This window comes from Psammomys obesus, unplaced genomic scaffold, assembly GCF_907164565.1.
Source record: "Psammomys obesus unplaced genomic scaffold, mPsaObe1.curated_primary_1811, whole genome shotgun sequence".
Lineage (NCBI taxonomy): Eukaryota > Metazoa > Chordata > Mammalia > Rodentia > Muridae > Psammomys > Psammomys obesus.
The window spans coordinates 6712821-6735094 of NW_026590062.1; the positions used below are offsets into that span (position 1 = coordinate 6712821).

The window sequence follows — 22274 nt, forward strand, 5'->3', positions numbered from 1 at the left end:
TCTCACCAGTGCAGGGCTGGACAGGACTCCCTTGCTTCTGCCTTCACATCCCTGCTCTGAGGCTTGTGTGATAGCCTGTCCTGGGCGTGCTAAATGTGGAGAAAGGCACAGCTGTCTTTTGATGTAAGCCAAAGGAGGCAGAATCAAAATACAGACACCATTCCGCCATCTCTAGCCTCCGTGCCACCCTGTCTCAGGGCTATCTACCCAGGAAGTGTCTGCCATCCTGTCTCAAGGCTATCTACCCAGGAAGTGTCTGCCATGAGTGGAATTCAGGCCTTCCCAATCTGCTTTTCTTCCAAGTTAAAAAGTGGGTGTCCTTTCCCTCCCCGCATCCTCCTGATGCAACTTGACATGTTGGGATAGGTTTCAGGGGGTTCTTTTTTTCTGAGGAGACGGGAAGGGGAATAGGAGGAAAAGGGTGAGAGGGTGGGACTGGGAGGAGAGAAGGGAGGTGGGTAAAACTGGAATGTGAAATGAATATATAAATTAACAAAAATTTAAAAAGTGGGTGGCACAGGTGTCCCCCCTCACCTACAGTTTTGTGTTCTGCAGTTTTAGCGACCCACCGTAAAAAAAAAGTCCAATGGGGGAAAAACAATCCTCAAACCATCCACACATTTTGTGTCGCACATTGTTCTGGGTAGCATGGGGAAGCCTTGAGCCAGCCTACGCTGCCTGTCTGGGACATGGAGAGTCCCTCTGTGTGATGAGCGCACATTGCGTGTGCCACCCTCCTCTTAGTCGTTCACACGCTCTCCTCGTTATCTGATCAGCGCTTGGGGTGTCTAGGCTGCATGCCTTACCCTCCCGTCAGTCATTTAGACTCCCTATTAATTTCCTGATCCTCTGTTGGAGTGTGCGCAGCGTCTAGGCTACCCTCTCACCCATCCTTTAGCCCTGTTCATGTACTCACCCTCTGCTGGAATGTTCACACGGTATATGTTACATTTAGACGCTCTCTAGATTATCCAGTCAGCTGGGGGGGGGGGTGTTGCGGTGCTTTCGTTCGGGGTAACTTTTGGCTCCGGATGAGATTTGCCCGCAGTGCGTACGTGTGGTGGTGCTGACACAGTGGGCGCGCCGAAGAGAAGCCATGAAAGCGGAAGGCAAACATTTCTGGCAGCGGGAGGAGAGACAAGAACTCCTGTGTGGAGCTCTGCCTGTGAAATGAATGGTGATGGAGGAGGAGAAGGAGTCTCTGCCATTGTTGCCATGGGGCATGGAAGTCCCTGCTGACATTCTGTGTGGGTCTGCAGGTGTAGGCAGTCCATGGAGGGCATGGTCCCACCTAGGACATCTGTGTGGGTCATGGACCATATCCCCGCCATTAAGGAGCATGGTGTGCAAATGACAGTAGCATTGTGACAGCTTGAATCTGTGGCTCTTTCAAGTCAGCCATCTGAATCACTCGTCGAATATCTACTGAAACAAGATCTTAGACGTCAAGACAAAGAAGTATAAATTATATGCAAACAAATGAGTGTAAGTAAATGCTATCGGCAGCTGTGGTGGCAGGCCCTGGGCAGGGCTGTAGTGGGCATGTCGGCCAGGCAGCTTGTCTCGAGCAGGTCTCCGGCAGGGAGGACGGATGACCAAGGAATCCAGTTGGGTAATTCTCACTCTCTGTGGACTCCATAGGTGCGAACTCACCAACTTTCTGAAATGTATCTGTCACCCCAAATAAGAGTTGCACATGCTGAGTGGCAGAGTAGTCCAGTCCTTGGATGCACACGCTCCCAAAACTGAGATGGGCGAGGCCACACTCTGCTACTACATGCTGTGGCTCTTAGAGTAGGTTCACAGTGGTTCAGATTGAGCACCAGCCTGACAGGAACTCAAACCACCCAGGAGAGACAAGCCTCGGGGCATGACTGTGTGAGATTATCTAGATTACGTTAGTTGAGATGAAAAGACCCCCTCCCCCAAGCATAGATTGCACCATCCTGCGGCCTGGGATACTGGAATGAATAAAAAGGAAAAAGTGAGCTGAGTACCAGCATTCACTTCTCTCTGTTTCCTGACTGTGGATGTGGGCAGTTAGTGCACTTGTCTGCCTCCATGCCTTCTCCATAGGTGAGGGTGGGTGGGGATGGGTGGGAATGGATAAGGATGAATCAGGATGGGTGGGACTGGGTGAGGATGGGTGGGGATGGGTGGGGGTGGGTGATAGACTGTGTCCTCAGACTTAAGAACTGAGATAAATCCTTCCTCCCTCAGGTTGCTTTGGCCCCTCTAGCAAGACAAATAACCTAGAGAATAAACAAATGTCCTGAGGTCTCTTAAATCTCAGTGTCTTTCCTCCCAGTTCTTTGAGTGCTTTTTATTGGTGATTTCATGTTTTTAAATGACCAAGTGCAGAGGCGAAGGGCAGCCCTGTGTTTCTAGGAGCTGGGTTTGGAGCCATGGCTGATGGGGAAAATGGGAGCATCGGATGTTTTTCACTTGGGACCACAGTGCTATGGCTCAGTGTTGATGAATCAGCCACATGTGCGCAGCAGCGAGGCCTCGAGAAAGAAACAGGAACACATGGTTAGTTATGGACTTGTGTATGAGCATTCGTAACCAGAGGCTCCAGGGTTTTATCTCTCCCGGGAGACAGCTCAGGGGATTGCTAATTCAGCGTTTGCAACTTGATAAAACACAATCATGGTCCATAATGAGAGCTGACTGCAGCAGTGCAACCCATGGAGCAGAATGAACTTTGGAGCAAAGAAAGAGGTGGAAGAAAAGAGAGTATGTGGGGAGAGGTGAGTGGGATGTGTGGGAATGGATAAGGTTGTGGGATGGATGAGGATGGGTAGGTATGGTTACAAATGGGGAAGGATGGGTGGGGATGGATGAGGATAAATGGTATGGGTGGTGATGGATAAGCGTAGGTAAGGATGCATGGGAATAGGTGGGAATGAGTGAGGATGGAGGAGGATGGATGGACCAAGCGGTTCTCAACCTCTGGATTGTAACCCATTTGGCAAATATATTTATATTATGATTCAAAGTAGTAGCAACACCACAGTTATGAAGTAGCAACAAAAATAACTTAATGGTTGCGGGATCACAGCAACACGAGGAACTGTATTAAAGGGTTGCAGCATTAGGAAGGTTGAGGGGCCTTAGTTTCCCTCTCTGATAACATATATCTTGGCTCTCCAAATATCCAACATCAGATCCAAATATCCAGTGGTGGGAACAGACTAAAGCCAGTTGAAAGTGAGTTTCCGGTTTTGGATATTTAATCCTCCGGGCTGAGAGGATTGAATCTACGCGGTGAATACTGTGTCACAGTGTTGTGATATTGACCTCAGACCCCAGGAACTGAGTGGGATTTTAGCCTTGGACAAGTGACTCAACTCTTCTCAGAGCTTTAATTTCTTCACCAGCCTCATGAGACTGTAATGAGAGTGTAATGAAGTAAGGTGGTAGAGGGGGAGAGGAGGCAGAGAGGATCCTGGACCACAGTCAACGCCCAGGGTCTCAGCTGTGGCTGCCAATAAACATGCTTTGCTAAATACCCACCAAGATGGAAATGATGATGGTGGTGATGGTGGTGGTGATGGCAGTAATGGTGTGATAATGGCGGTTGTGGTGCTGCTGCTGCTGGCGATGATGGTGATGATGAGATCAATAGTCAAAGGATGGGAAGATTTGGAACCATTCCATGCAACTGGTGGGAATGAAGACTGGCACAGCTAAGCAGGAAAATGGCATAGTGGTTCCTGGGTGGTTAAGAGAGTTACCACCTGGCCCAGAAATCCCACTCATACTTTATGCTCAAAGCATTGGAAACTTGGAAACAGCCACACAAATACTGGTTCACACATGTTCCTCACAGCACTTTGAAAGCAGACAGAGTGTGTGTGTGTCCATGGACTGCTGAGTAGAGAAACAAGCTGTGGTACCAGTGTCAACCTTGGCCATGAGAAGGAAGCTGTAAATAAACCCTTAACACGACACAGGTTGAGCCGGACGCCAATCACCATGCATGACACGATCCCACTGATAGGAAAGATCCAGAGAGGACAAATCCACAGAGACGGGGAAGCAGCGTCCTAGCTGTGGAGGGCGGGGGAAAAGGGGGATGGAGGGCAGTTGCTGATGGGGGCAGGTCTTGCTTCTGGGTATGGAGTGCATCTTGAACTTGATGGAGTGGCCATGACATGACCCTGCGGGCATCCTAAATGCCAGGAGCGTCAGTCACACCTTAAAGCGAGTGTATGGGGCTGAGGAGATTGCTCAGCTGCTAACATACCTGCTGTGCAGGCAAGCATGAGTGTGTGAATTATGGAAGGTGCAGCCTCTCACCCCATGGCATCCAGAGCAGTGGAGTTGGCACGACAGTCAGGAAGGAGAGACAGGAAGAGGATGGGGATGAGGTATATCTTTTAAGGGCACATCTCAGGGACCCACCAATGAGGCCCCACCTTTCACAGCTCCAAGGGTACCTCTGCCTATTCTGATTTAGGATCCAACAGAGGTTGAAGCCAGCCATTGGGACAAAGCCCTCAGATCTGATCATCCCTGGAAACGTGAGACAGACACGCCCAGAGGCATGCTGGGACAATCTCCTGAGCAGTTCTTATTTAATGAAGTTGGCTGTCAGTGCTATATGGTCACAGTCTATACTCAGCCAATAGTAACTCCCAGTATTATTAGCAGCTAGTAAAACAGACACACACTTTCGTGTGCACACATCTACAGGCATGGAGGCCTGTGGTTGGCATCAGGTGTCTTTTGATGTCATTCTTTACCTTATACTTGGGAAGGGTCTTTTGTGAATCTAGAGTTTGATGTTTAGTTGAGTCTGGTTTGCTGGTTTGCTTGTGTCTCTGCCTCCCCAATGCTGGGATTACACTGGTGCTGTCACACCTAGTTTGCTTTTATGTGGATTCTGCAATCAGATCCTGTGCTGGTTAGTTTAGCCAAACTGACACAAACTAGAGGGGCGGAGGAAGGGAGACACAGAGAGAGACACACACACAGATTGGGCTGTGAGCACATGTGTGGGGTGGTTTCTTAAGTAATGATTGATGTGTTGGGGTCCAGCCCACTGTGGGTAGCTCCATCCCTGGGCAGGAAGTCCAAGGTCAGTGCTTCGCAACCACTATCCTAGATGGTATAGGAAGGCAACTCGAGTAAGCTGTGGGGAGGCCATGGGAAGGCCATGCTCCTCCATGGTCTCTGCTTTAGTTCCGGCCTCTATGTTCCTGCCTTGAGTTCCTGTCCTGACCTTTCATCCTGCTGGACTGTGACGGGAATATGTAAGTCAAATAAATCCTTTCCTTTCTGGGTTGGTTGTGGTGCTGATCACAGCAACTAAAAACACTGGTCCTGGTGTCCGTGGGGCAAACCCTTCATCCACTGAGACGTCTCTGTAGCCTCAGAAAATAATTTTGCGCAGTATTTTTAGTGTGCCCATGTTTGCACTGTAGATTGTCACATGGGGTCAGCCATGGAATTTTCCACTTGGTGCTTCATGGTGGCACCAGAAATGCTTTGGACTTTGGAACTTTTTGCATTTTGGATCAGGGATCAAGGCTGCTTTTAACTCATAATCGTAGTAGCTGTTTCCAGTCTTTAACTTACCCTGCATCTGAGAAAATATTCTCAAGCCGTGTCTACAGATCCTGCCTGCCTCCCACCTGATAGTTAGACCGATTGAAACAGCAAGTGCTTTGAAATATTCAGGGACGTTCCAAGCTCCAGTATGCAATCTTGGAATGGTGAGAGGTGGGGTCCACCGGGATCTCCCCAGCTGATTCTGAAAAGCTGAGGCCTGTGTGATGCTGGTTCCAAAATCCAGACAACTTCTAAGCCATGCATTTGCCTGTTTATTCGGTTTCAATGGAAAGGGTCAAAGAAGGCAGACACTTGCTAGACTTTCTAAAATCATTTTCTCCCTCTCGAATGGCTTTTATTTCCCCCAGTCCCTTATCAGAGAATGTCAAAAGGAAAAAAAAAAAAAACAACCTATGCCTCGAAATGCCTTTAATCAGTCCTCAGACCTTTCATTTTTTAAAATCTATTCCCTTCTCCCCGCCCATCTCAAGACTTGAAATAAAACGATTTTTTCCAGAAACGAATGACAGGAGGCAAGGGTGACGATTAATGACCCTGGAGCCCATGCCACCACACCTTTCCTATTTAAAATGAAAAATTACCTTCCCCCCTTAGACTTTATTAAAAAGGATCAAAAGGGGGGTTGCTGATAGCACACAGCCCATCAGCCAGGCGCCTCTGACACTTCGCTGTTTCGGAGCCAACTCTCTGACTGAGCAGTTTGGGTAATGAAATGAGGCTTTGCACTTCTTGGCTCCCTGAACTTCTGATTTTGATCCTCTGGGTGTGGAAAGGAGGTAGATTTTCCAGGGAAAGGAATGTGGTGGGCGTAGTGGGATAGTTTCCTTTTTATCTCTCTAAATTTGAAGAAATGCTTCAAGGGGATGACTCCCTGAAGCCAGTGGAGTGTCTGTCTGTCTGTCCATGAATGTGAGTAGTGGATCATGGGCAGCAATGAACCCCCCCCCCCATTGCCCCTGCCAGCTGCAGCATACTGTGTGGCAAATGGGAAAAGTGAAGGTGCTGGTCTCCATCTACTGTGGGATTTTGATCAAGTTCTGTCACTCATCCAAAACTGGATTAAATAGGCCACTGACCCACTTTCAAGACGATGGGGTAACTGAACCCCCAACTCTGAGACCAGCCACTGTCTCCCAAATGCTGTTCTCTTTCTTAGTTGCTATTTTTAAAATTATGTGCACATGTCTGTGGGTATGGCATGTGAGTGCAGGTGCCTTCAGAGGCCAGAAGAGGGCGTCATATCCCCCTGGGGCTGGAGTTACAGGCGGTTGTGAGCCTCCCCTGTGGGTACTGGGAAGTGAGCTTGTGTCTTTCACAACAGCAATATCCTATTTTAAACATTGATCCATCGCTTCAGCCTCAGCTTCCACCCCCGTTTGTTTAAGACAGGAGCATTTTTGTTGTTGTTGTTTGTTTTGGAGGCAGGGTCTGTCTGTAGCCCCAACTAGCCTGGAACTTCTGGAGATCTTTACCTCGATTTGTGCTGGGATTAAATGTGTGTGCCCCCACACCTGGCCTGATATGTCGGTTTTGATGACTTTCCTCAGTGTTTAACACACATGGATCTTTCCCCTTGATAGACATGGTAGGGATGTAGGGACAAGTCCACACACTCACAGTTCCCAGGGCTTGGAGTCAAGCAGCAAAGGGCGGGCTCCAACCTCTCTGTGGGTCTGAGCCCTGCCTCTCCCTTCCTGGATCTGACTGTTAGTATTCTCAGATCCCTTGGCTTGTTGCACACCCCACCAAGCTCTCCCACCATCTTCACTCCACTCCTGTGTCCTCTCTCTATTGAGACAAGGTGTCAGTGTGTAGCCCAGGTGGCCTGGAATTTGCTGTGTAATCCAGGATGACATTGCACTTACGATCTTCCTGCCTCGGTCTCCTGGGTCCCACGAAGGCTGATATGTGCCATCATGCTTGGCTCCTCTCCTCTTCATACAACTGCAACTGGTTAGGGATGGCCTTATCCAGAATGAACTTGGCTCATTTCCGTCTGCAGGGACTTGATTTGCAAATAGGGTGTTGGGGTTAAGATACCAACTGGACCCTTTCACTCACATCTCTGTCCTGAGGCTGAAGTGAGACCACATGCCATCCCACTCCCCAAGGGCCTGTATCCTCCGATCTGCTCAGCATCCTCCGATCTGTGCTGCATTGTGCTGTCTAGACAGCAACCGAGGGAACAAAAGTCAGTTCAGGAGTTCACATTTGTTCAGTTCCGCTGTTATCTGAGAACCTGAATCCACATTCTGTACTGTGGGTCGCCTTTGAAATCGGCTCTGTAACACTCTTCCTTCCTCCCTTCTTCCCTCCCTCCCTTCTTCTTTCCCTCTCTTCCTTCTTACCCTTCCTTCCTTCCTCCCTCCCTCCCTCCTTCCCTCCTTCCCTCCCTCCGTCTCGTCTCTCCCTCCCTTCCTTCCTTCCTTCCTTCCCCCTTTCTGTTTCTGTGGTGCTGAGGCTCAAACTCAGGGCCTTGAACACCCCAGGCAAGAGCACAACCACCAAGTCTCACCTCAAGCCCTCCCCTTACCTAACTGAACTGTTTGCTTTGGTTTTGGATGTCTGGGGCAGGGACTTTCTGTGTCACTTGGGCTAAGCAAAGATTTTCCTTGAGTTACTTGTGGGTACACATACAGCTGTAAGCAAAGACCACAGAGGGTACCTGGAAGGCTTCTCTCAGTTTCTGTTAATGGTCACATCTTGCTTGATAGAATCACAACCAGGGTACCGATATGGATACACTCCAGTGATCTTGCCCAGATGTGTCTGGCATTGTGTGTGTGTGTGTGTATATGCATGCCTGTGAGTATGCATTTGCATTTGGCTCTTCATAATGTTGTTCCAAGGTGGGCTCAGGTGTCTAGACCTCTGTCAAAATCCTGCACGCATCTCTCGTGTTGCTGTTTTGTAGTCACTTGCATTTCCTCCCGTTTCCTCATTGCCCACCCTGACTTCTGCCAACCACGTCTAGAGAGCTGTTCTGTACAAGGTTGTGGAGATGGAGTCAGAGAGTGAGCCCTGTAGCATTAGGCCCCTCGCATTCCCTGGGGACCCCCCAGCTCTGCGCACGGATACCGGCTCCTTCGGGCAGCAGTGTCGTGTCTGTGGTTTGTGTGGACCATCTGCTTTGCTGCTCACCATCATGGAACGCTGCCTATCCTGCTCCCCTCCCTGCGATCACGTGAAAGGCTTCCAGGAAAGCCTTGCCTGTCCGTCAAGTCTGCGTTCACGTTGGAGTCAGGTTTTCAGATGTGCTCCTCGGGGAAGCGTTCTCCTTGCTTTAAAAGCACCCGGACGTTGTTGAATGTAACGTGTAAGGGCAAGGACCAACTGCTTTGCTTTACAGAGTCTCTGGGGTGTGGGCTTCCCAGCTGTGAGGCGAAGGCTGCTGTGTGGGGCGAGGGCATGGAGGCAAAGAGACTTCAGGGCCGAGGGACGCGGTCAGGCGTTGTGAATGGGCCTATGTATACATTTGCCTACAGGTGTGCAAATGTATGCGTGGCGTGATGAGCACGTGGTCTTGCGCATATGACGTATGGTCTATGTGCACGGTCTAGTGTGCGTCCGATGCAGCATGTGGATGCTATAATGCCCTTCCGTAGAGCGTGCGTAGACACGTGCGCGCCTCGGTGTGGTATGGTCCGATGTGTGTCTGATGAGGTGCAGCATGTCTATGGCGGCACAGATGTGTTGTGTGAGGTCCCTCTGACGGGATGTGCGTATGGTGTGAGGTGGATATGACGCAGTGTAGATGTGGTGGGATAGGCAGATGGTGTGAGCTGTATGCACACGGCGCGGGGGTGTGTGCCTACAACATAAGGTGTGTGTGTGTGTGTGTGTGTGTGTGTGTGTGTGTGATGTCTTGCATATGGCATGAAGTGTGTATGGGGTGTGAGCACACCGTGAGTCGCACAAGGAGGCCAACGCAAAGTGTGAGGCTCTATACGGGGCATGAGGTACGTAGGAGGTGTGTGCACAGCGTGAGGTGTGTGGCCTGAGGTGTGAAGGGATGTACACATCGAGCAAGCTGCACAAGATTCACTGCGCTGTGTGTACCTTGCTGTGACGTAAGAAGCCCCGGGTGTGACGCACATGTGGTAAAGCGAGGATGGGGCAGCTCTGCGGAAGGCGACCCAACCCTCCCTCACCCGCCTTTCTCTTCTCCTTTGCTCCTACTCAGGAGGGAACCTCTCCAAACAAGACTGGATCATCCAGTGGCCCACGGCGGAGCCAGGGCAGGAGAACAACCCCGTGTGCCCCGCGGAGCCCAGCCCGTGGGTCCGCACCCACCTCGCCCAGAGCCCCCGGGTCCAGTCCAAGTGTGTCCAGCGCTTGTGTCACACCAGCCCTACGCCTGGAGCCCCCGTGTACACCCACGTGGACAGACTCCCTGTGGATGCCTACCAGGGCTTGTGCCCGCCGCCACCCCTGGAATCAGGCCACCGCTCCCTGCCCCCGTCACCCCGGCAGCGGCACGCAGTCCGTACCCCACCACGCACCCCAAATATCGTCACCACCGTGACCCCGCCTGGTACCCCGCCCATGAGGAGAAAAAACAAGCTGAAGCCTCCGGGGACTCCACCACCCTCCTCCCGGAAGCTCATCCACCTGCTTCCCGGCTTCACGGCGCTGCACAGGAGCAAATCCCACGAGTTCCAGCTAGGGAACCGCGTAGACGAGGCCAACACACCCAAGTGAGTGGGGTCAGTGGGCACTCCGGGTGGCTGAACCCAAGGAGCTGCTCCTCGGGGGAAGCTGGGCGCGGACAGTCTTGTGTCTGTGGGTCTAGGTAAAGGCAGGCAGCTTTGCACCGTGGGTTCTGAGAAAGCAGGTTGGATGGAATTTTCCGGAGCTGACAGTTACTTTTTACGTGATGCCTTTAGTATTTCTGAGTGGTTGGTAGGTATGTCAGGGCTTGGGGCTAGATCTAAACTATGCGGCAATTTTAGTAGATAGTACTCATGGGAACACAGCCGAACCATCCCATTAGGGTTGCCTGAGAGTGCTTTTGGGGAACGCTGGCCGAGCTGGGTATGGCCCACCGGGTCAGACACGCTTATTCTTTGGATGGACACAGGGTCACCTTCTTGCTGGCCCTAGACATAGGTAAAAGTTACATGTTAGCCTTGAAGTATCTGGCAGGCACATTATTAATGAGTTAAAAAAAAAAAAAAGCTCTATGACTCTACCAAAATAATCATCATTCCAACCTAGCGTCAATGTAAAATGTGACTGTGAAGGCATTCTTTGTTCTTTGTGAGGTGTTTGAAATCCAGGCTCATTTTGTGTGAGGTGGGTAGGAGGAAGTGTAGGAGAGGAGGCAGGAGGCCCCCGTGGCTGTGGGCCCTGGGCACACAACAGAGATGACACCGAGGAATTAGTCATGATTCCACTCATGACCTATAAATGTCAGGGACTGCCCGAGTGTCCTTCAGCAGCTGTGTGAGGAGGCGAGGTGGGCCTCTTCATACAGGGGGTAGTATTCAGCAGCGAGAAGGGGGGCAGTTCTGACTCCTGCTATGACAGGATGGAGTTGACAGCGGTAGGCTGAGTGACAGAAGCCAGACGCAAAAGTTCAAAGCTAGAGGGGCCAAGGCTGTGGACAGGAAGTAGAATGGTGGTCGGTTGGGGTGAGGGAGGGAGAAATGGGCTGCCATTATTCAATGGGAACAGAATTTGGGATGAGAAAATTTTCTGGTGACAGTTGGTGCCATTTACATACATAACCTGTGAATCTGTTTGACACCTTTGAGGTTACATTCAAAACTGCTTTAAACAGTCAATCTATGTTCAGTTTATTTTGCTAAAAACAAGAGAATTAGGATCCAGTCATCCCAGAGTTCAAAAACCGTGAAGGGACAGACAGTAAATATGGTAAATAATTTTGGTTGTACCAGCTGCAGAGGTTTGTATTGTCATTGCTCAACAACCAAATCAGCCTGTCCACAGCAGGTAAGCAAATGGGTGGGCCGTGTTCCAATAACACTTTATCTTAACAAACCAACCAACCAACCAACCAACCAACCAACCAACCAAACAAACAAACAAACAAACAAAACTAGCTTCCCTCTGCCCTTGGCTGTAGTTTGTCTTAAGACCTCCCCCTCCCTTTTGAGGATGTGTGAAGGGGAGAGTGAGATCAGGTGAAGGGTGTCCTAGCAGCTGGGAGCCTTGGAGACAAAACCGTCTGGTCCCTCAGATGCTGAAGCAAATGCAAGAGGCTCTTCTGATCAGAATTAGATTCGATGTTCATGGTTTCCTGAGAACCACTGAGATTGAGGCCTGGAGACCTGAGGTGAGGCTGTGGGGGAGAGAGTCCCAGGAGGGCTAAGTGTGAAACTGCCAGGATGGAGAGTGATGAGGAGCCTGGGGTCTGCCTCTCACCATCCCTGTGTGAACCGTGAAGGGACTTTTGAGTCACCCCCTGCAGAGTTTCTAGACCTAGAGCATTATATATAATATATATTATATAACATTCCAATATTATATATGTGTTATCTATAATATGTAAAATGTAATATATAATATATAACACTATGGTTTCTAGACCTATAATATTATGTATATATATAGAAATTAAAATATGATTGCATCACTTTTCTCCTTCCAAACCTCCCATGCTCCCTTTCCCCTTACTCTGTCTCAAGTTCATGGCAGCTATTTCTCTAAATATATTCCTGAGCATATAAATGAAGTCTGCGGAGTCCACACCATGTTACCTGAATATGTATGTTTTCAGAGCTGGTCATTTAGTGTTGGATTACCAATCTGTGTGCTCTTCCCTGGGGAAGACTATTTCTCGCCCTCTCAGCATTCCTCTAGGGGTGGGTCCCCAAGAGACCTGTGGCATCTTGTCTGCATGGTTGGGCTTATGTGAGAGGCTGCCCCTTTGTGTCTTCAAGGCCGACTTTCCTCCTTGAGATCTTGACTTTGACTACAGACACACCTAATCTGTTCCTTCCTCAAGGTCTTCCAAGTGGTCCCAGCCACCTTCAGGTGCTGGGAACTCACATCAGCATCCCGGAGGGTGAAATGTTTCCTCTGATGGTCTTCTGTCTGTGTCAGTGCTGTCCTTAAGGGGACAGGTCCCTGGCCACCTCCAGGGACCCTCAGATTCACCTCAAGGTGTGGTGGGGAGAGGAACATTGTGGTCACTGAGTTCTAGCAGTAAGACTGGGCGGGTAACAGGAGCTCACACTTAGCCTGCCCCAAGATGGCCTTGGCTTCCATCATGAAGCAGACTTGGGACCTTGGCTTCGACCCTGGGGAAGCACAGCTCGCCTGCGTTGGTTGACCAAAAGAGCTTGGAATACGTTCATGCTTTTTAGGTCTGAGGTTAGAGGCCATTAGCAGATGATGATATCAATTTAATGGGCTGTGACCAGCATTGGAAGGAAGAAATTGATGGACTTAGAGGAGAATACATTGAGAAACTTGGTGTGGTGAAAGAATGAGGGTTGGTTTGTGAGACTTGATCATACACACATGCACACACACATACATACAAATGAATGCACACACATATACACATACACCCAAACACATATAAGCACACACACACATACAATATGCACACACACACATGTATATACATATATATCTATATATACATATGCACAAACACATATGTACATATATGCACACACATGTGTACACAAAGCACATATATCAACTATAAACATGCTTTTTCCATTTTGATTTTCCCACTGAGAGTTCGTACTACTCAGGACAGCTTTGACTCTAGAATGAGACATACGTCTTCCCTCTGTCTGATTCTGCCCTTCATCTCTGCTGGGCATGGTCCCCATGGAAACTTGGCTGCGTTTCATCCACTTTTATTTCTTCTTAAGGGTGGTGATGCAGAGCAGTTCTTTCTGAAGAGAACACCGGCTTCCCAAACTGCTGGTACCCATGACTTCTCAAGGGTGTGCCCTGGGAGGCTTTTGATCAGATCAAGACCAGCTCTTTCAGCCTTGGCCTGTGAGGAGCGTGGGTGGTATGGATCAGGTGGTCCGCGTGGGTCTGAGTGCCGCCCCTGGAAGCATCTCTTCAGCCTTTGCAGAATCAACGGAGTCAGAACACAAGGAAACAGGGCTGGGGCTGTCACTCAGCTGGCAGCACCTTCCTAACATGTCGGAAGCCATGGCTAGATCCCCACACAGTACACACTAGGTGTAATGATGCATGGCCTGTCAACCAGCCCTCAGGAGGTGGAGGCAGGAGGATGGAGAGTTCAATAAAAGCCATCCTAGGCTACATAGTGAGTTTGAGGCCAGCCTGGAGCAAGGAGACCTTGCAACAAACAAACAAAACAAACAAGCAAAAAACAAACAAAAATCCAGTAAACAGGATAGGACTGGTTAGTGTGCTGGAGCCTTGCTGTGTGGCAGCCTGGGGTCTGATGGGCCTTTGTCACACTTCTCTGTCTGCAACCTCAGGAAGATGTTGTCTTCTTTCTCTCTCTCTCTGTCTCTCCATCTCTGTCTCTGTCTCTTCCTTTTTGTTTGTGTGTGGGGTTTTACTTGTGGCATTACCAAAGACACATATATGTGTAGAAAGGAGGCTTTGTTCACCAAAAGGAATGCTGGGTACTGAGGAGGCCCAAAAGTCTTTCTCTCTCTCTCCCTCTGTATGTATATGTGGTATACACATGTGGTGTATATGTGCTACTTGTGTGTGTGTGCATGACCTCATGTGTGCACACAGAGGCCAGAAGAGGAGGATGGATGGCCTGTTCTATTACTCTCTGTCATATGCCTTTTGGACAGGGTCTCTCCTTCAACCCAGAACCAGGCTGTGCACCTTAGAGATCTCCCTGTCTCCACCTGCTTTCTTAGTGCTGGGGTACAGGGGCACACACCACTCCTCATGTTTTTTGATGGGTGCAGGGGCATTTGAATCCAGGTCTTCATCCTTGTTCAGCAGCCCTCTTACCCACTGACCCATCTCCCCAGCCCAATGCCCCCTCTAAGTCCTCCTGTTTGCCCAAATCGCATCTAGAATACTCTTGGTGCTCGCCTCTATTTCTGAACCTTGTGTTGTTTCTTCGAGTCCTGATGTCTCAAAGTGTTTACCGGCCTAAGAGGAGAGAGCCAGGCTGAGTAAGATTCAAAAATACCTATCTGTTTTGTCTGTGTTTGAACCCCAAACTTTTTTATGTCCAGCTAATTCTGATTTTATGCCCAGCCTGGGCAGTATTGTTTGTAGTTTGGAAGGGAACAGGCCTAGCTGAACAGATTCATTATCTAAATTGGATTTTGGGAGAGATCTTTTTGTCTGTTTCAGAAAACTAATTATGTGCAAGGATTTAAACTCATTGACACACACCTACAGATCACTGTGCTAATTATGACAGGGCAGGCTGATGTAAGGGTAGAGCTAGGTGGTGTGAACACAGATGGCAGAGTGGTCATGAAAGTGGGATGGCGGCTCTTCCTTCCTGTGTCCAGCATTTCCTTCCAAGTTTGTCCTTAGGTACACTTGATCCCAGAGTGACCCAGGAGGTCCAGGGCCAAGGCAGATGTGGCTTCTGTGGCCTCTGGGGACTATAGAGTCATGAGACACACATTAAACAGGTGTGAGAATTGTCCTGGTCAGAATACTGGCTCTTGTGATGACTCCCAGGGTCCCAGGGCTATGGCTCCCTCCTCGCATGTTGAAAATGCAACTTGAGAATTCCCAGTCCACCGCACACCAATCAGAGGCATATGACCTCCTTATCAGGTAGCCAGAGGAGCCAGGAGAAGAGCTTAGAGCCATGTTCTTACTTGGAAGGGAAGGGAGGGGCTTGGCTCACTTTACCTGATGAGTTTCTGGAAAATCTTGTCCAGTGGATTTGCTGCTAAATTTCTGCCAACTCTTTCTTCCCTCCCTCCTCTCTCCCTCTCTCCTTTCTTTTCTCTCTCCCTGCTTTCCTCCCTCCCTCGCTGCTTTACTCCCTCCCTCCTTTTTCTCCTTCTTCCCTCCCTCCCTCTCTCTCTCCCTTCCTCTCTCCATTCTCCCTTTCCTCCCTGCTTCCCTCCTTCCTGTTCTCCCTCTCTTCCTTCTCCCTTCTCATTTTCCTCCCCTCCATCTTCCCTTCTTTCTCTCCTTTCTTCACCCACAAAGTACTGGGGATCAAACCCAGTCCCTCACACGTGGAGACAGAATTTTTTAGCTCTAGTCAGTGGTGTCTTTCATGAAGCTTATGAGTTTTAGATTTGGAACATACACCCTATCCAGTTGCTTCTTTGGAGACTTCTTGCTAAGCCCTTGTTATTACTCTGAACAAGAAAGTTCTGAGTCCTCTCCCTTCTCCTTCAGCATTAATAAATGCCCCTTTCTCAATCCCAGGCCCCAGGGTCTACTTTGAGGAAACAAGACATATTATTCAGGCATGAAATTAATACTGTCAGGTGAATCGATATGAGAATCAGATTTGGAAATAGATAGAGACACTTAAAAGTCTGTGGCTGCCACCCTGGTTTCTGTCTGAGGAGGCATGTGCAGACAAGGTGGCTTTGGGGTGACGTGGAGCTATATTTTTTGCCTCCTGATACTTTGATTTGGACACAGGGGACTTGGCCGTACTAGGTGAACATTCTGGCACAAACCCCTCTGTGTAGGTGCAGAGTTCCACCCATGCTCCTTCAGTTTGACGAGAAAGCCTCCTTGCTTGACCTTGGAGACACAGGAAGTTATGTTTAAAGTTGAAGTCATGGAGGAGCTCATGCCAGGCCCCAGCCAGCTGTGGCTTTTGTCCCCTCCATAGGTAGGATGTGCCGGGTGGCTGATGACACCCACCAGCCTCATGTGTAACCAGTGACAGCCGAGCAGGGTCTTATGCCTAGAACGTGTGGATTCGGGGACCTGTGTCACTGTGAGTTCAACCTAACACTTACTGAGCACACGGTATGCCTGACGCTCTTCGTGTTGTAGCTGATAGATTCTCACAGCCAACAGGAGAGCTTGTCGGTGACACAGGCTGAACTTTCTGCATCTGAGATGCTGGGGTCCAGTGGGTTTCACACTTTGAAATTTTCAGATTTCTCATATGCACAGTGAGATCTTTCAGAGGGTCCAAGCCTAAAAGTGAAATTCTTTTGTGTCTTACATGTACCTTAAACACACAGCTTGAAGGTAATTTTATACCTCGTTTATTTATTTAATTTAATCTGTATGAACGTGTGCATGTGTGTGTGAATAGGACAGATGACAACCTTGGTGTGGCTCCTCAGGGGTCATCTACCTTTTTTGAGGCAAGGTCTCTCACTGGCTTAGGAACTGACAAAATCAGTCCCTAGTCAGTGAGCTTCAGGGATCCACCTGCCTCTGTGTTCCCGGAGTTAAATTAAAATTAAGTTAAATTAAAACACTACATTTTAAATAAGTTTGCATGCCCCAAAGGATCATACCCATGGTGTCATGTGAAATGCTCAGAGTCTCGGATATGGGCCAGTCCAACATCCCGGATGCTCAGTTACTTGTAAAATCACATTGTATTTACATACAATTCCCACACGTGACATCATTAAGAGGTCAATTATGAAACCCGGTAGTTCTGTTACTTCTTTCTTTCCTCATTCTTATGGGAAAGGAACACATCTCCCCAGTCCCAGGTTAAATGAGTTTTGATAAATTTGTATTTTCTGGTACCCATCACTCCAAACAAGATAAGGAACATGACTTACCCATTCTAGAAAGTTCTTTGCTGCCTCTCTCCCACCATCACACCCACCCGAAAGCAGCAACTGTTCTGATCTGTGATCACTCAGCTTAGATTTCCTCGAGGACTCTGTAAATGGAGCCACGGAGTACAGGTGCTTTGGCGTCTCATTTCTTTCATGAAACCTCTTTCTTTCAGCACACTGCCGCTGAGATTCATTTCTGCGTGGCACAGGGTCTTTCTGTCATGTACGGGCAACTAACAGTTCGTTGCTGAGCAAACAGCAATTTACCAGTTCCAAGCGTGTCTGTTTCCTGGTCCACGGCAGACAGTAGTGGTTTGTTGACTTAGAGGGCTCCAGGCTAGAAACCCAAAATCAAAGTGTCAGCTGAGCTGTGAGCCCCGGAAGCTTCTAGACAGAATCCTTTCTACTCCCCTCTGTTACACATTTGTTGCTTTGCAGCTTTGGGATTTTCTGTCCCCCCTTGAGATAGCGTCAGCCAGGTTGTGGGGCAATGGAATGTGGCCTTTTATAGAAATGGAAGGTGACATTTATTTAGTATTATTTACATGCACGCAAGTTCGTGTGTGTGTGTGTGTGTGTGTGTGTGTGCATGTGCACACATGTATATTGCACTTATCTGAGCATGTGTGTGGAGATCAATCAGAAGTGAGTCTTGGGTGTCTTCTATCATGCTCCTCTTATTCCTATGAGCTCACCCAGATCCTGGAGCTGGGCTGCAACCAGCAAGCCCCAGAGAGCCTCTGTACCGTCCACTATAACCATGCTGGGGTTATGGTGCAAGCTGCCCCTTGTCTTTTCATTACAATGTCACACTGGGGATTTGAACTTTGAACTCAGGTCTCCATGCTGGCTCAGCAAGAGCTTATACCTGATAAGCCACCTCCATGGCACTGCTCAGGTTTTAGTTTGGATTCATACGATGTCTGGATCTGAGATCGTGACTTCCCCTGCCTCAGGAGTTTAGGGACTGAGTGTGAGTGTGTGTTGCTGTGTTGTTTATATTGCTGTGACTTATGGCCTTGGGAGGGACAGGAGCTTGCCTATCATAGACTCATACTCTGTGGTGTGACCTTAACCACAGTATGGGGGGGGGGAACTAAGGTAATTTAACATTTTTTTTAAAGTTAATTTAGTTGGACAGTAAATGGGACAAATGAGATGGCCCAGCTGATAAAATTGTGTGCAACCAAGCCTGGGGACCCGAGTTTAGTCCCCAGGACCCACATGGTGGAAGGAGGGAGCCAAACTCCCACAAGTTGACCTCTGACCTCCACATGCATGCAAGCTTCCTCCCACCAGTAAATAAAGAACCAAGCAAACAAGTAAGTAAATAGAGCATTAAAACTGGAAAGAAATAGTCATGCTGCAGTGTACAGGTGTATGGGAAGTGTCCTTATGGAGCACAGTGTTTGTTCCGATGAACACACACCACAGAGATGAAAAATAGAAGCAGGCAGTAGAGAGCTATTGCACTGGAGAAGGTCACGGTGGGGTTGTGTCAGCCATCAGTAATTGTACACAAATGCAGGGTTTGGCCAGCTGTCTCCTTATGTCAAGAGTAGACACCAACATGGTGGCATCAACTGGTGCCACCATGTTCACGATGGGTCTTTGACTAGTGTAGGGCATCTCTCACCAGGCTGTGGAGAGGCTCCTGGTCCAGGTGAGCCCAGGTCTGGCCACGCCGGCAGTATTTAGCCATCGAAGTCCCAAGGCCTTAATTCTCTTGACAAGAGGTGGTTTTTCCTTGGGAGGGTTAGAAAGAGCCGGGCGGTGGGCAAGAACCGTCCTCAACATCTGGGTATGTTTACTGATGGGTGTGTTGGTGCGCACGTATGACTGCTGCATTCAGAACCCCGAGGCAGAGGGACTGCCCTTACCTGCAGCACAACCTGTGCTCCATAGTGAGTTCAAGGTTAGCCTGAGCTGCAAAGTGAGACTCTCTCAAAAACCAAAGCCAGGGCTGCAGGGACGGCTCAGTGGGAAGGACCCTGGCTCAGAGGTGTGAGGGTCTGAGCCCAGCAAGGACTGAAGAGGGGGACACGCCTGCCACACCCGGAATCCCAGGGCTGGGGGAGGTGGAGATGGGCAGGTGGCTGGGGCTTGCTGGCCTAGTAAGAGTGAGAGTGATGGAGCAGGACACTTACCCTGGTCATCATCACTTATCAACACCCACACCCATACACGCACACCCACCCACACACGTACACTCACACTCATACATACACTCACACTCATCCGCACAGTCTCGTACAGACTCACACTCATACACATATTCATACACACAGACACATTCAATCACACAATCGCTCTCATACACGCTCTCTTTCATACAGACACACGCACACACACACACACACTCATACACAGTCTCTCTCACACTCACCCCCACATTCTCATACACACTCTGTTACGCACACACTAACACAGAATTCATTCACATACCCGCTCTCATACACACACACACCCTCATACACACACTCAATCACACACACCCTCATACACACTCCCTCTCACAAAGACACACTCACACTCTCTCATACACACTCTTTCACACACATACACTCACACGCACACACTCACACCCAAACACCCTCCACCCAAGTCTAGCGGCCCCTTGAGGTGCCCTGTGTGATTGCGGTGCTGGGGTTGTCTCGTGGAAGCCCTTCCCCCACGAGTGGAGCGGGGTGTGTGTGGCTTGGGGATTAGTGTCAGGACTGGGGTTCTGGGATAAGGCGGCTCAACGGTGTACAGCAAAGTGTAGGCTGCCCGGAGGGCTACATTTGTTGATAGGATTTATGGCTTTCTTTTGCCTTGCTTTGTGGTAATGGGTTGAGATTCTCTTCTCCTTTCCCAGTGGTGCCAGCCATTTGGGAGGAAGTGTCACTTGCTTGCCAAATTAAAAGCTCCCAAATCTGTTCCCTCTAGAGCACTGAGCCATTGCTGGGAGGCTCTCTGACCTGTTTAATAGGCTTTGGAATGAACCTTTTAGTATAATAGATGGGGGACATCAGAATTCCTTCCAAGGCTGGCTTTGCCACCGTGCCTGGCTCCCAGATGGCATTCTGAGTCACAGAGGGCAGCTGCCTGGGACTCCGATCTAAGATGGCGGGCGACGGACAGCAGGGTAGTGCGAAATAGTGACACTGGGGCAGATAGGACCACAGCTGAGGACAGCTGGCATCCTCCACATATATTCAGAAACTGGGTGCTGTGGTGGTGAAGCCACCCAGAGTCAAGGGTGTGGCCTCAGCTGGCCAACACCAGGCAGCCATGACACAGTCAAGATCAACCTCACTAAGGGGACTTGGGTGCACGTACTGGATCAGAGGGGACAGTTCTGGGTCTGTCCTAGGGTGAGATCAACACCAATGTGCCCTAGATAGAAGCTGCACTACTTTCCTTGTTGCTGTGACAAAGTACCCGACAGGAGCAACTTAAGGAAAGAGGGCGTTACTTTGGTTCAGGATTTGAAAAGGCACAGTCCATCACGGTGGCCTTGACATTACATGGTGGATGGTGACACCCGCATTTGAAGCTGGTCCCTCCACCGCAGTTAACCCAGTCCAGGAGCATCTTCCCAGGCCTGCTCAGCAGTGTACCTCCTACATGCTTCTCGATCCCATCGGGTTGGCAACCATCATGGAAGGCTCTCTGCTTGGGGCTCTCGCACACCTACCTGCACATGTCACGTGGTTTCGAGTTCCTGGGTGATGCCAGGACCCAGAAAGATTTCTCTGGTGAGCTCATGAGCCCTGTTTCCCAAGAGCTGACAGGGGAGCCAAGAATTAGCTAGTCTCCTGAGAAAGTTGCCAGCAATGTGGGTTAGTTCAGTTTTATTTAATGTCATTGGGTCGTCCAGTATCAAAACACTCGTTCATTCTCCCACTCTTCCTGGCTGTATGTTTATGCGTGGGGGACCTGTGAGTTGTTGAAGGTCCCTGTAAGAGTTCAGGTAATACAGTTAAAAAAAACAAACCTCCACATTTGGTTTTTAATGTGTTGGGGGGGGACGGGGACAGAGGTCATCATTGAGTGACTTCTGCCTTGCTTTCCATCTCACTTTTGGAGACTAGCTCTCTCCCTGAATTTGGCTACCCTGGTTGGCCAGTGAATTCCCAGGAACTGATCTGTCTGTCTTTGTCCCTTCCCCCCATCTCTGAGGTTACAGACACATGCTACCACCTGGCTGTTTCCACCGACGCTGATGATCAAGGTCATGTTTTCACAGCCCACTCTGACCTCTTCCCAGCCAGCTAAACCTTTTCTTAAGATCATGATCTAAAAGAGACAGTGAAATCACTAGTTCTAATTCAAAGCAGAAGGGCTGATGGGGAAAACAAATCTAGATGATGCTCATTTAAGACATTTTTGGGGAGCCAATAACAGCCTTCAAGATAACTGTCCTCTAACTGTTCTGAAAGGAGCCAGTGGGGTAAATGTATCAGGATTTTTTGCATCCCTCTGGTCTCTGCTGGAGTCATTCTACTCTGCCATTGGGAAGAAGAGCAGCCATAGGTACTATGCAAATGATGGGTGTGGGCATGTCCCAGTAAAGTTTTATTTATAAGAACAAGTGGTCAGCCAGATTGGCCCTTTGGCTTGAAGTTTGTCTATGCTGAATCTGAGAGGAAAGTTGATCAGGTAAAGAGAAGGCACACCTAGGCAGACGAGGGGGAAGTGCTCATTCCTGGAACCAGAGCTGCTTTGAGAAGTGAGCGTGTGTGTGTGTGTGTGTGTGTGTGTGTGTGTGTGTGTGTGAGAGAGAGAGAGAGAGAGAGAGAGAGAGAGAGAGAGAGAGAGAAAGAGAGAGAGAGAGAGGGAGGGAACCAGAGTTAAGTAAGAGCATAGGTTTGTTCTGAGACAGGAGGGAACCTTCTGAAAGAGTAAGGAGGGCTATCACTGTCATGCATGCTTTCGGCTGGACTACATGTTGACCTCAAGGCTCTGGTCCAGCTGCTCAGAATGATTTCTTTCCTCTTTGTCATTAATTAATTCTTGCAGGTGTACCCCGAGCTTCCCAGA

The 22274-nt window shown here is 49.3% G+C and overlaps 1 protein-coding gene across 1 annotated transcript in view; it reads left to right on the forward strand.

Annotated features, from left to right (window-relative positions):
• Ksr2 (kinase suppressor of ras 2) overlaps positions 1–22274 on the forward strand; it is a 287352-nt gene that overhangs the window by 122255 nt on the left and 142823 nt on the right. Inside the window, exon 4 of the mRNA XM_055605953.1 lies at positions 9761–10274. Coding sequence (XP_055461928.1) covers positions 9761–10274 — 514 coding nt within the window. The remainder of the gene's footprint in view (positions 1–9760; positions 10275–22274) is intronic.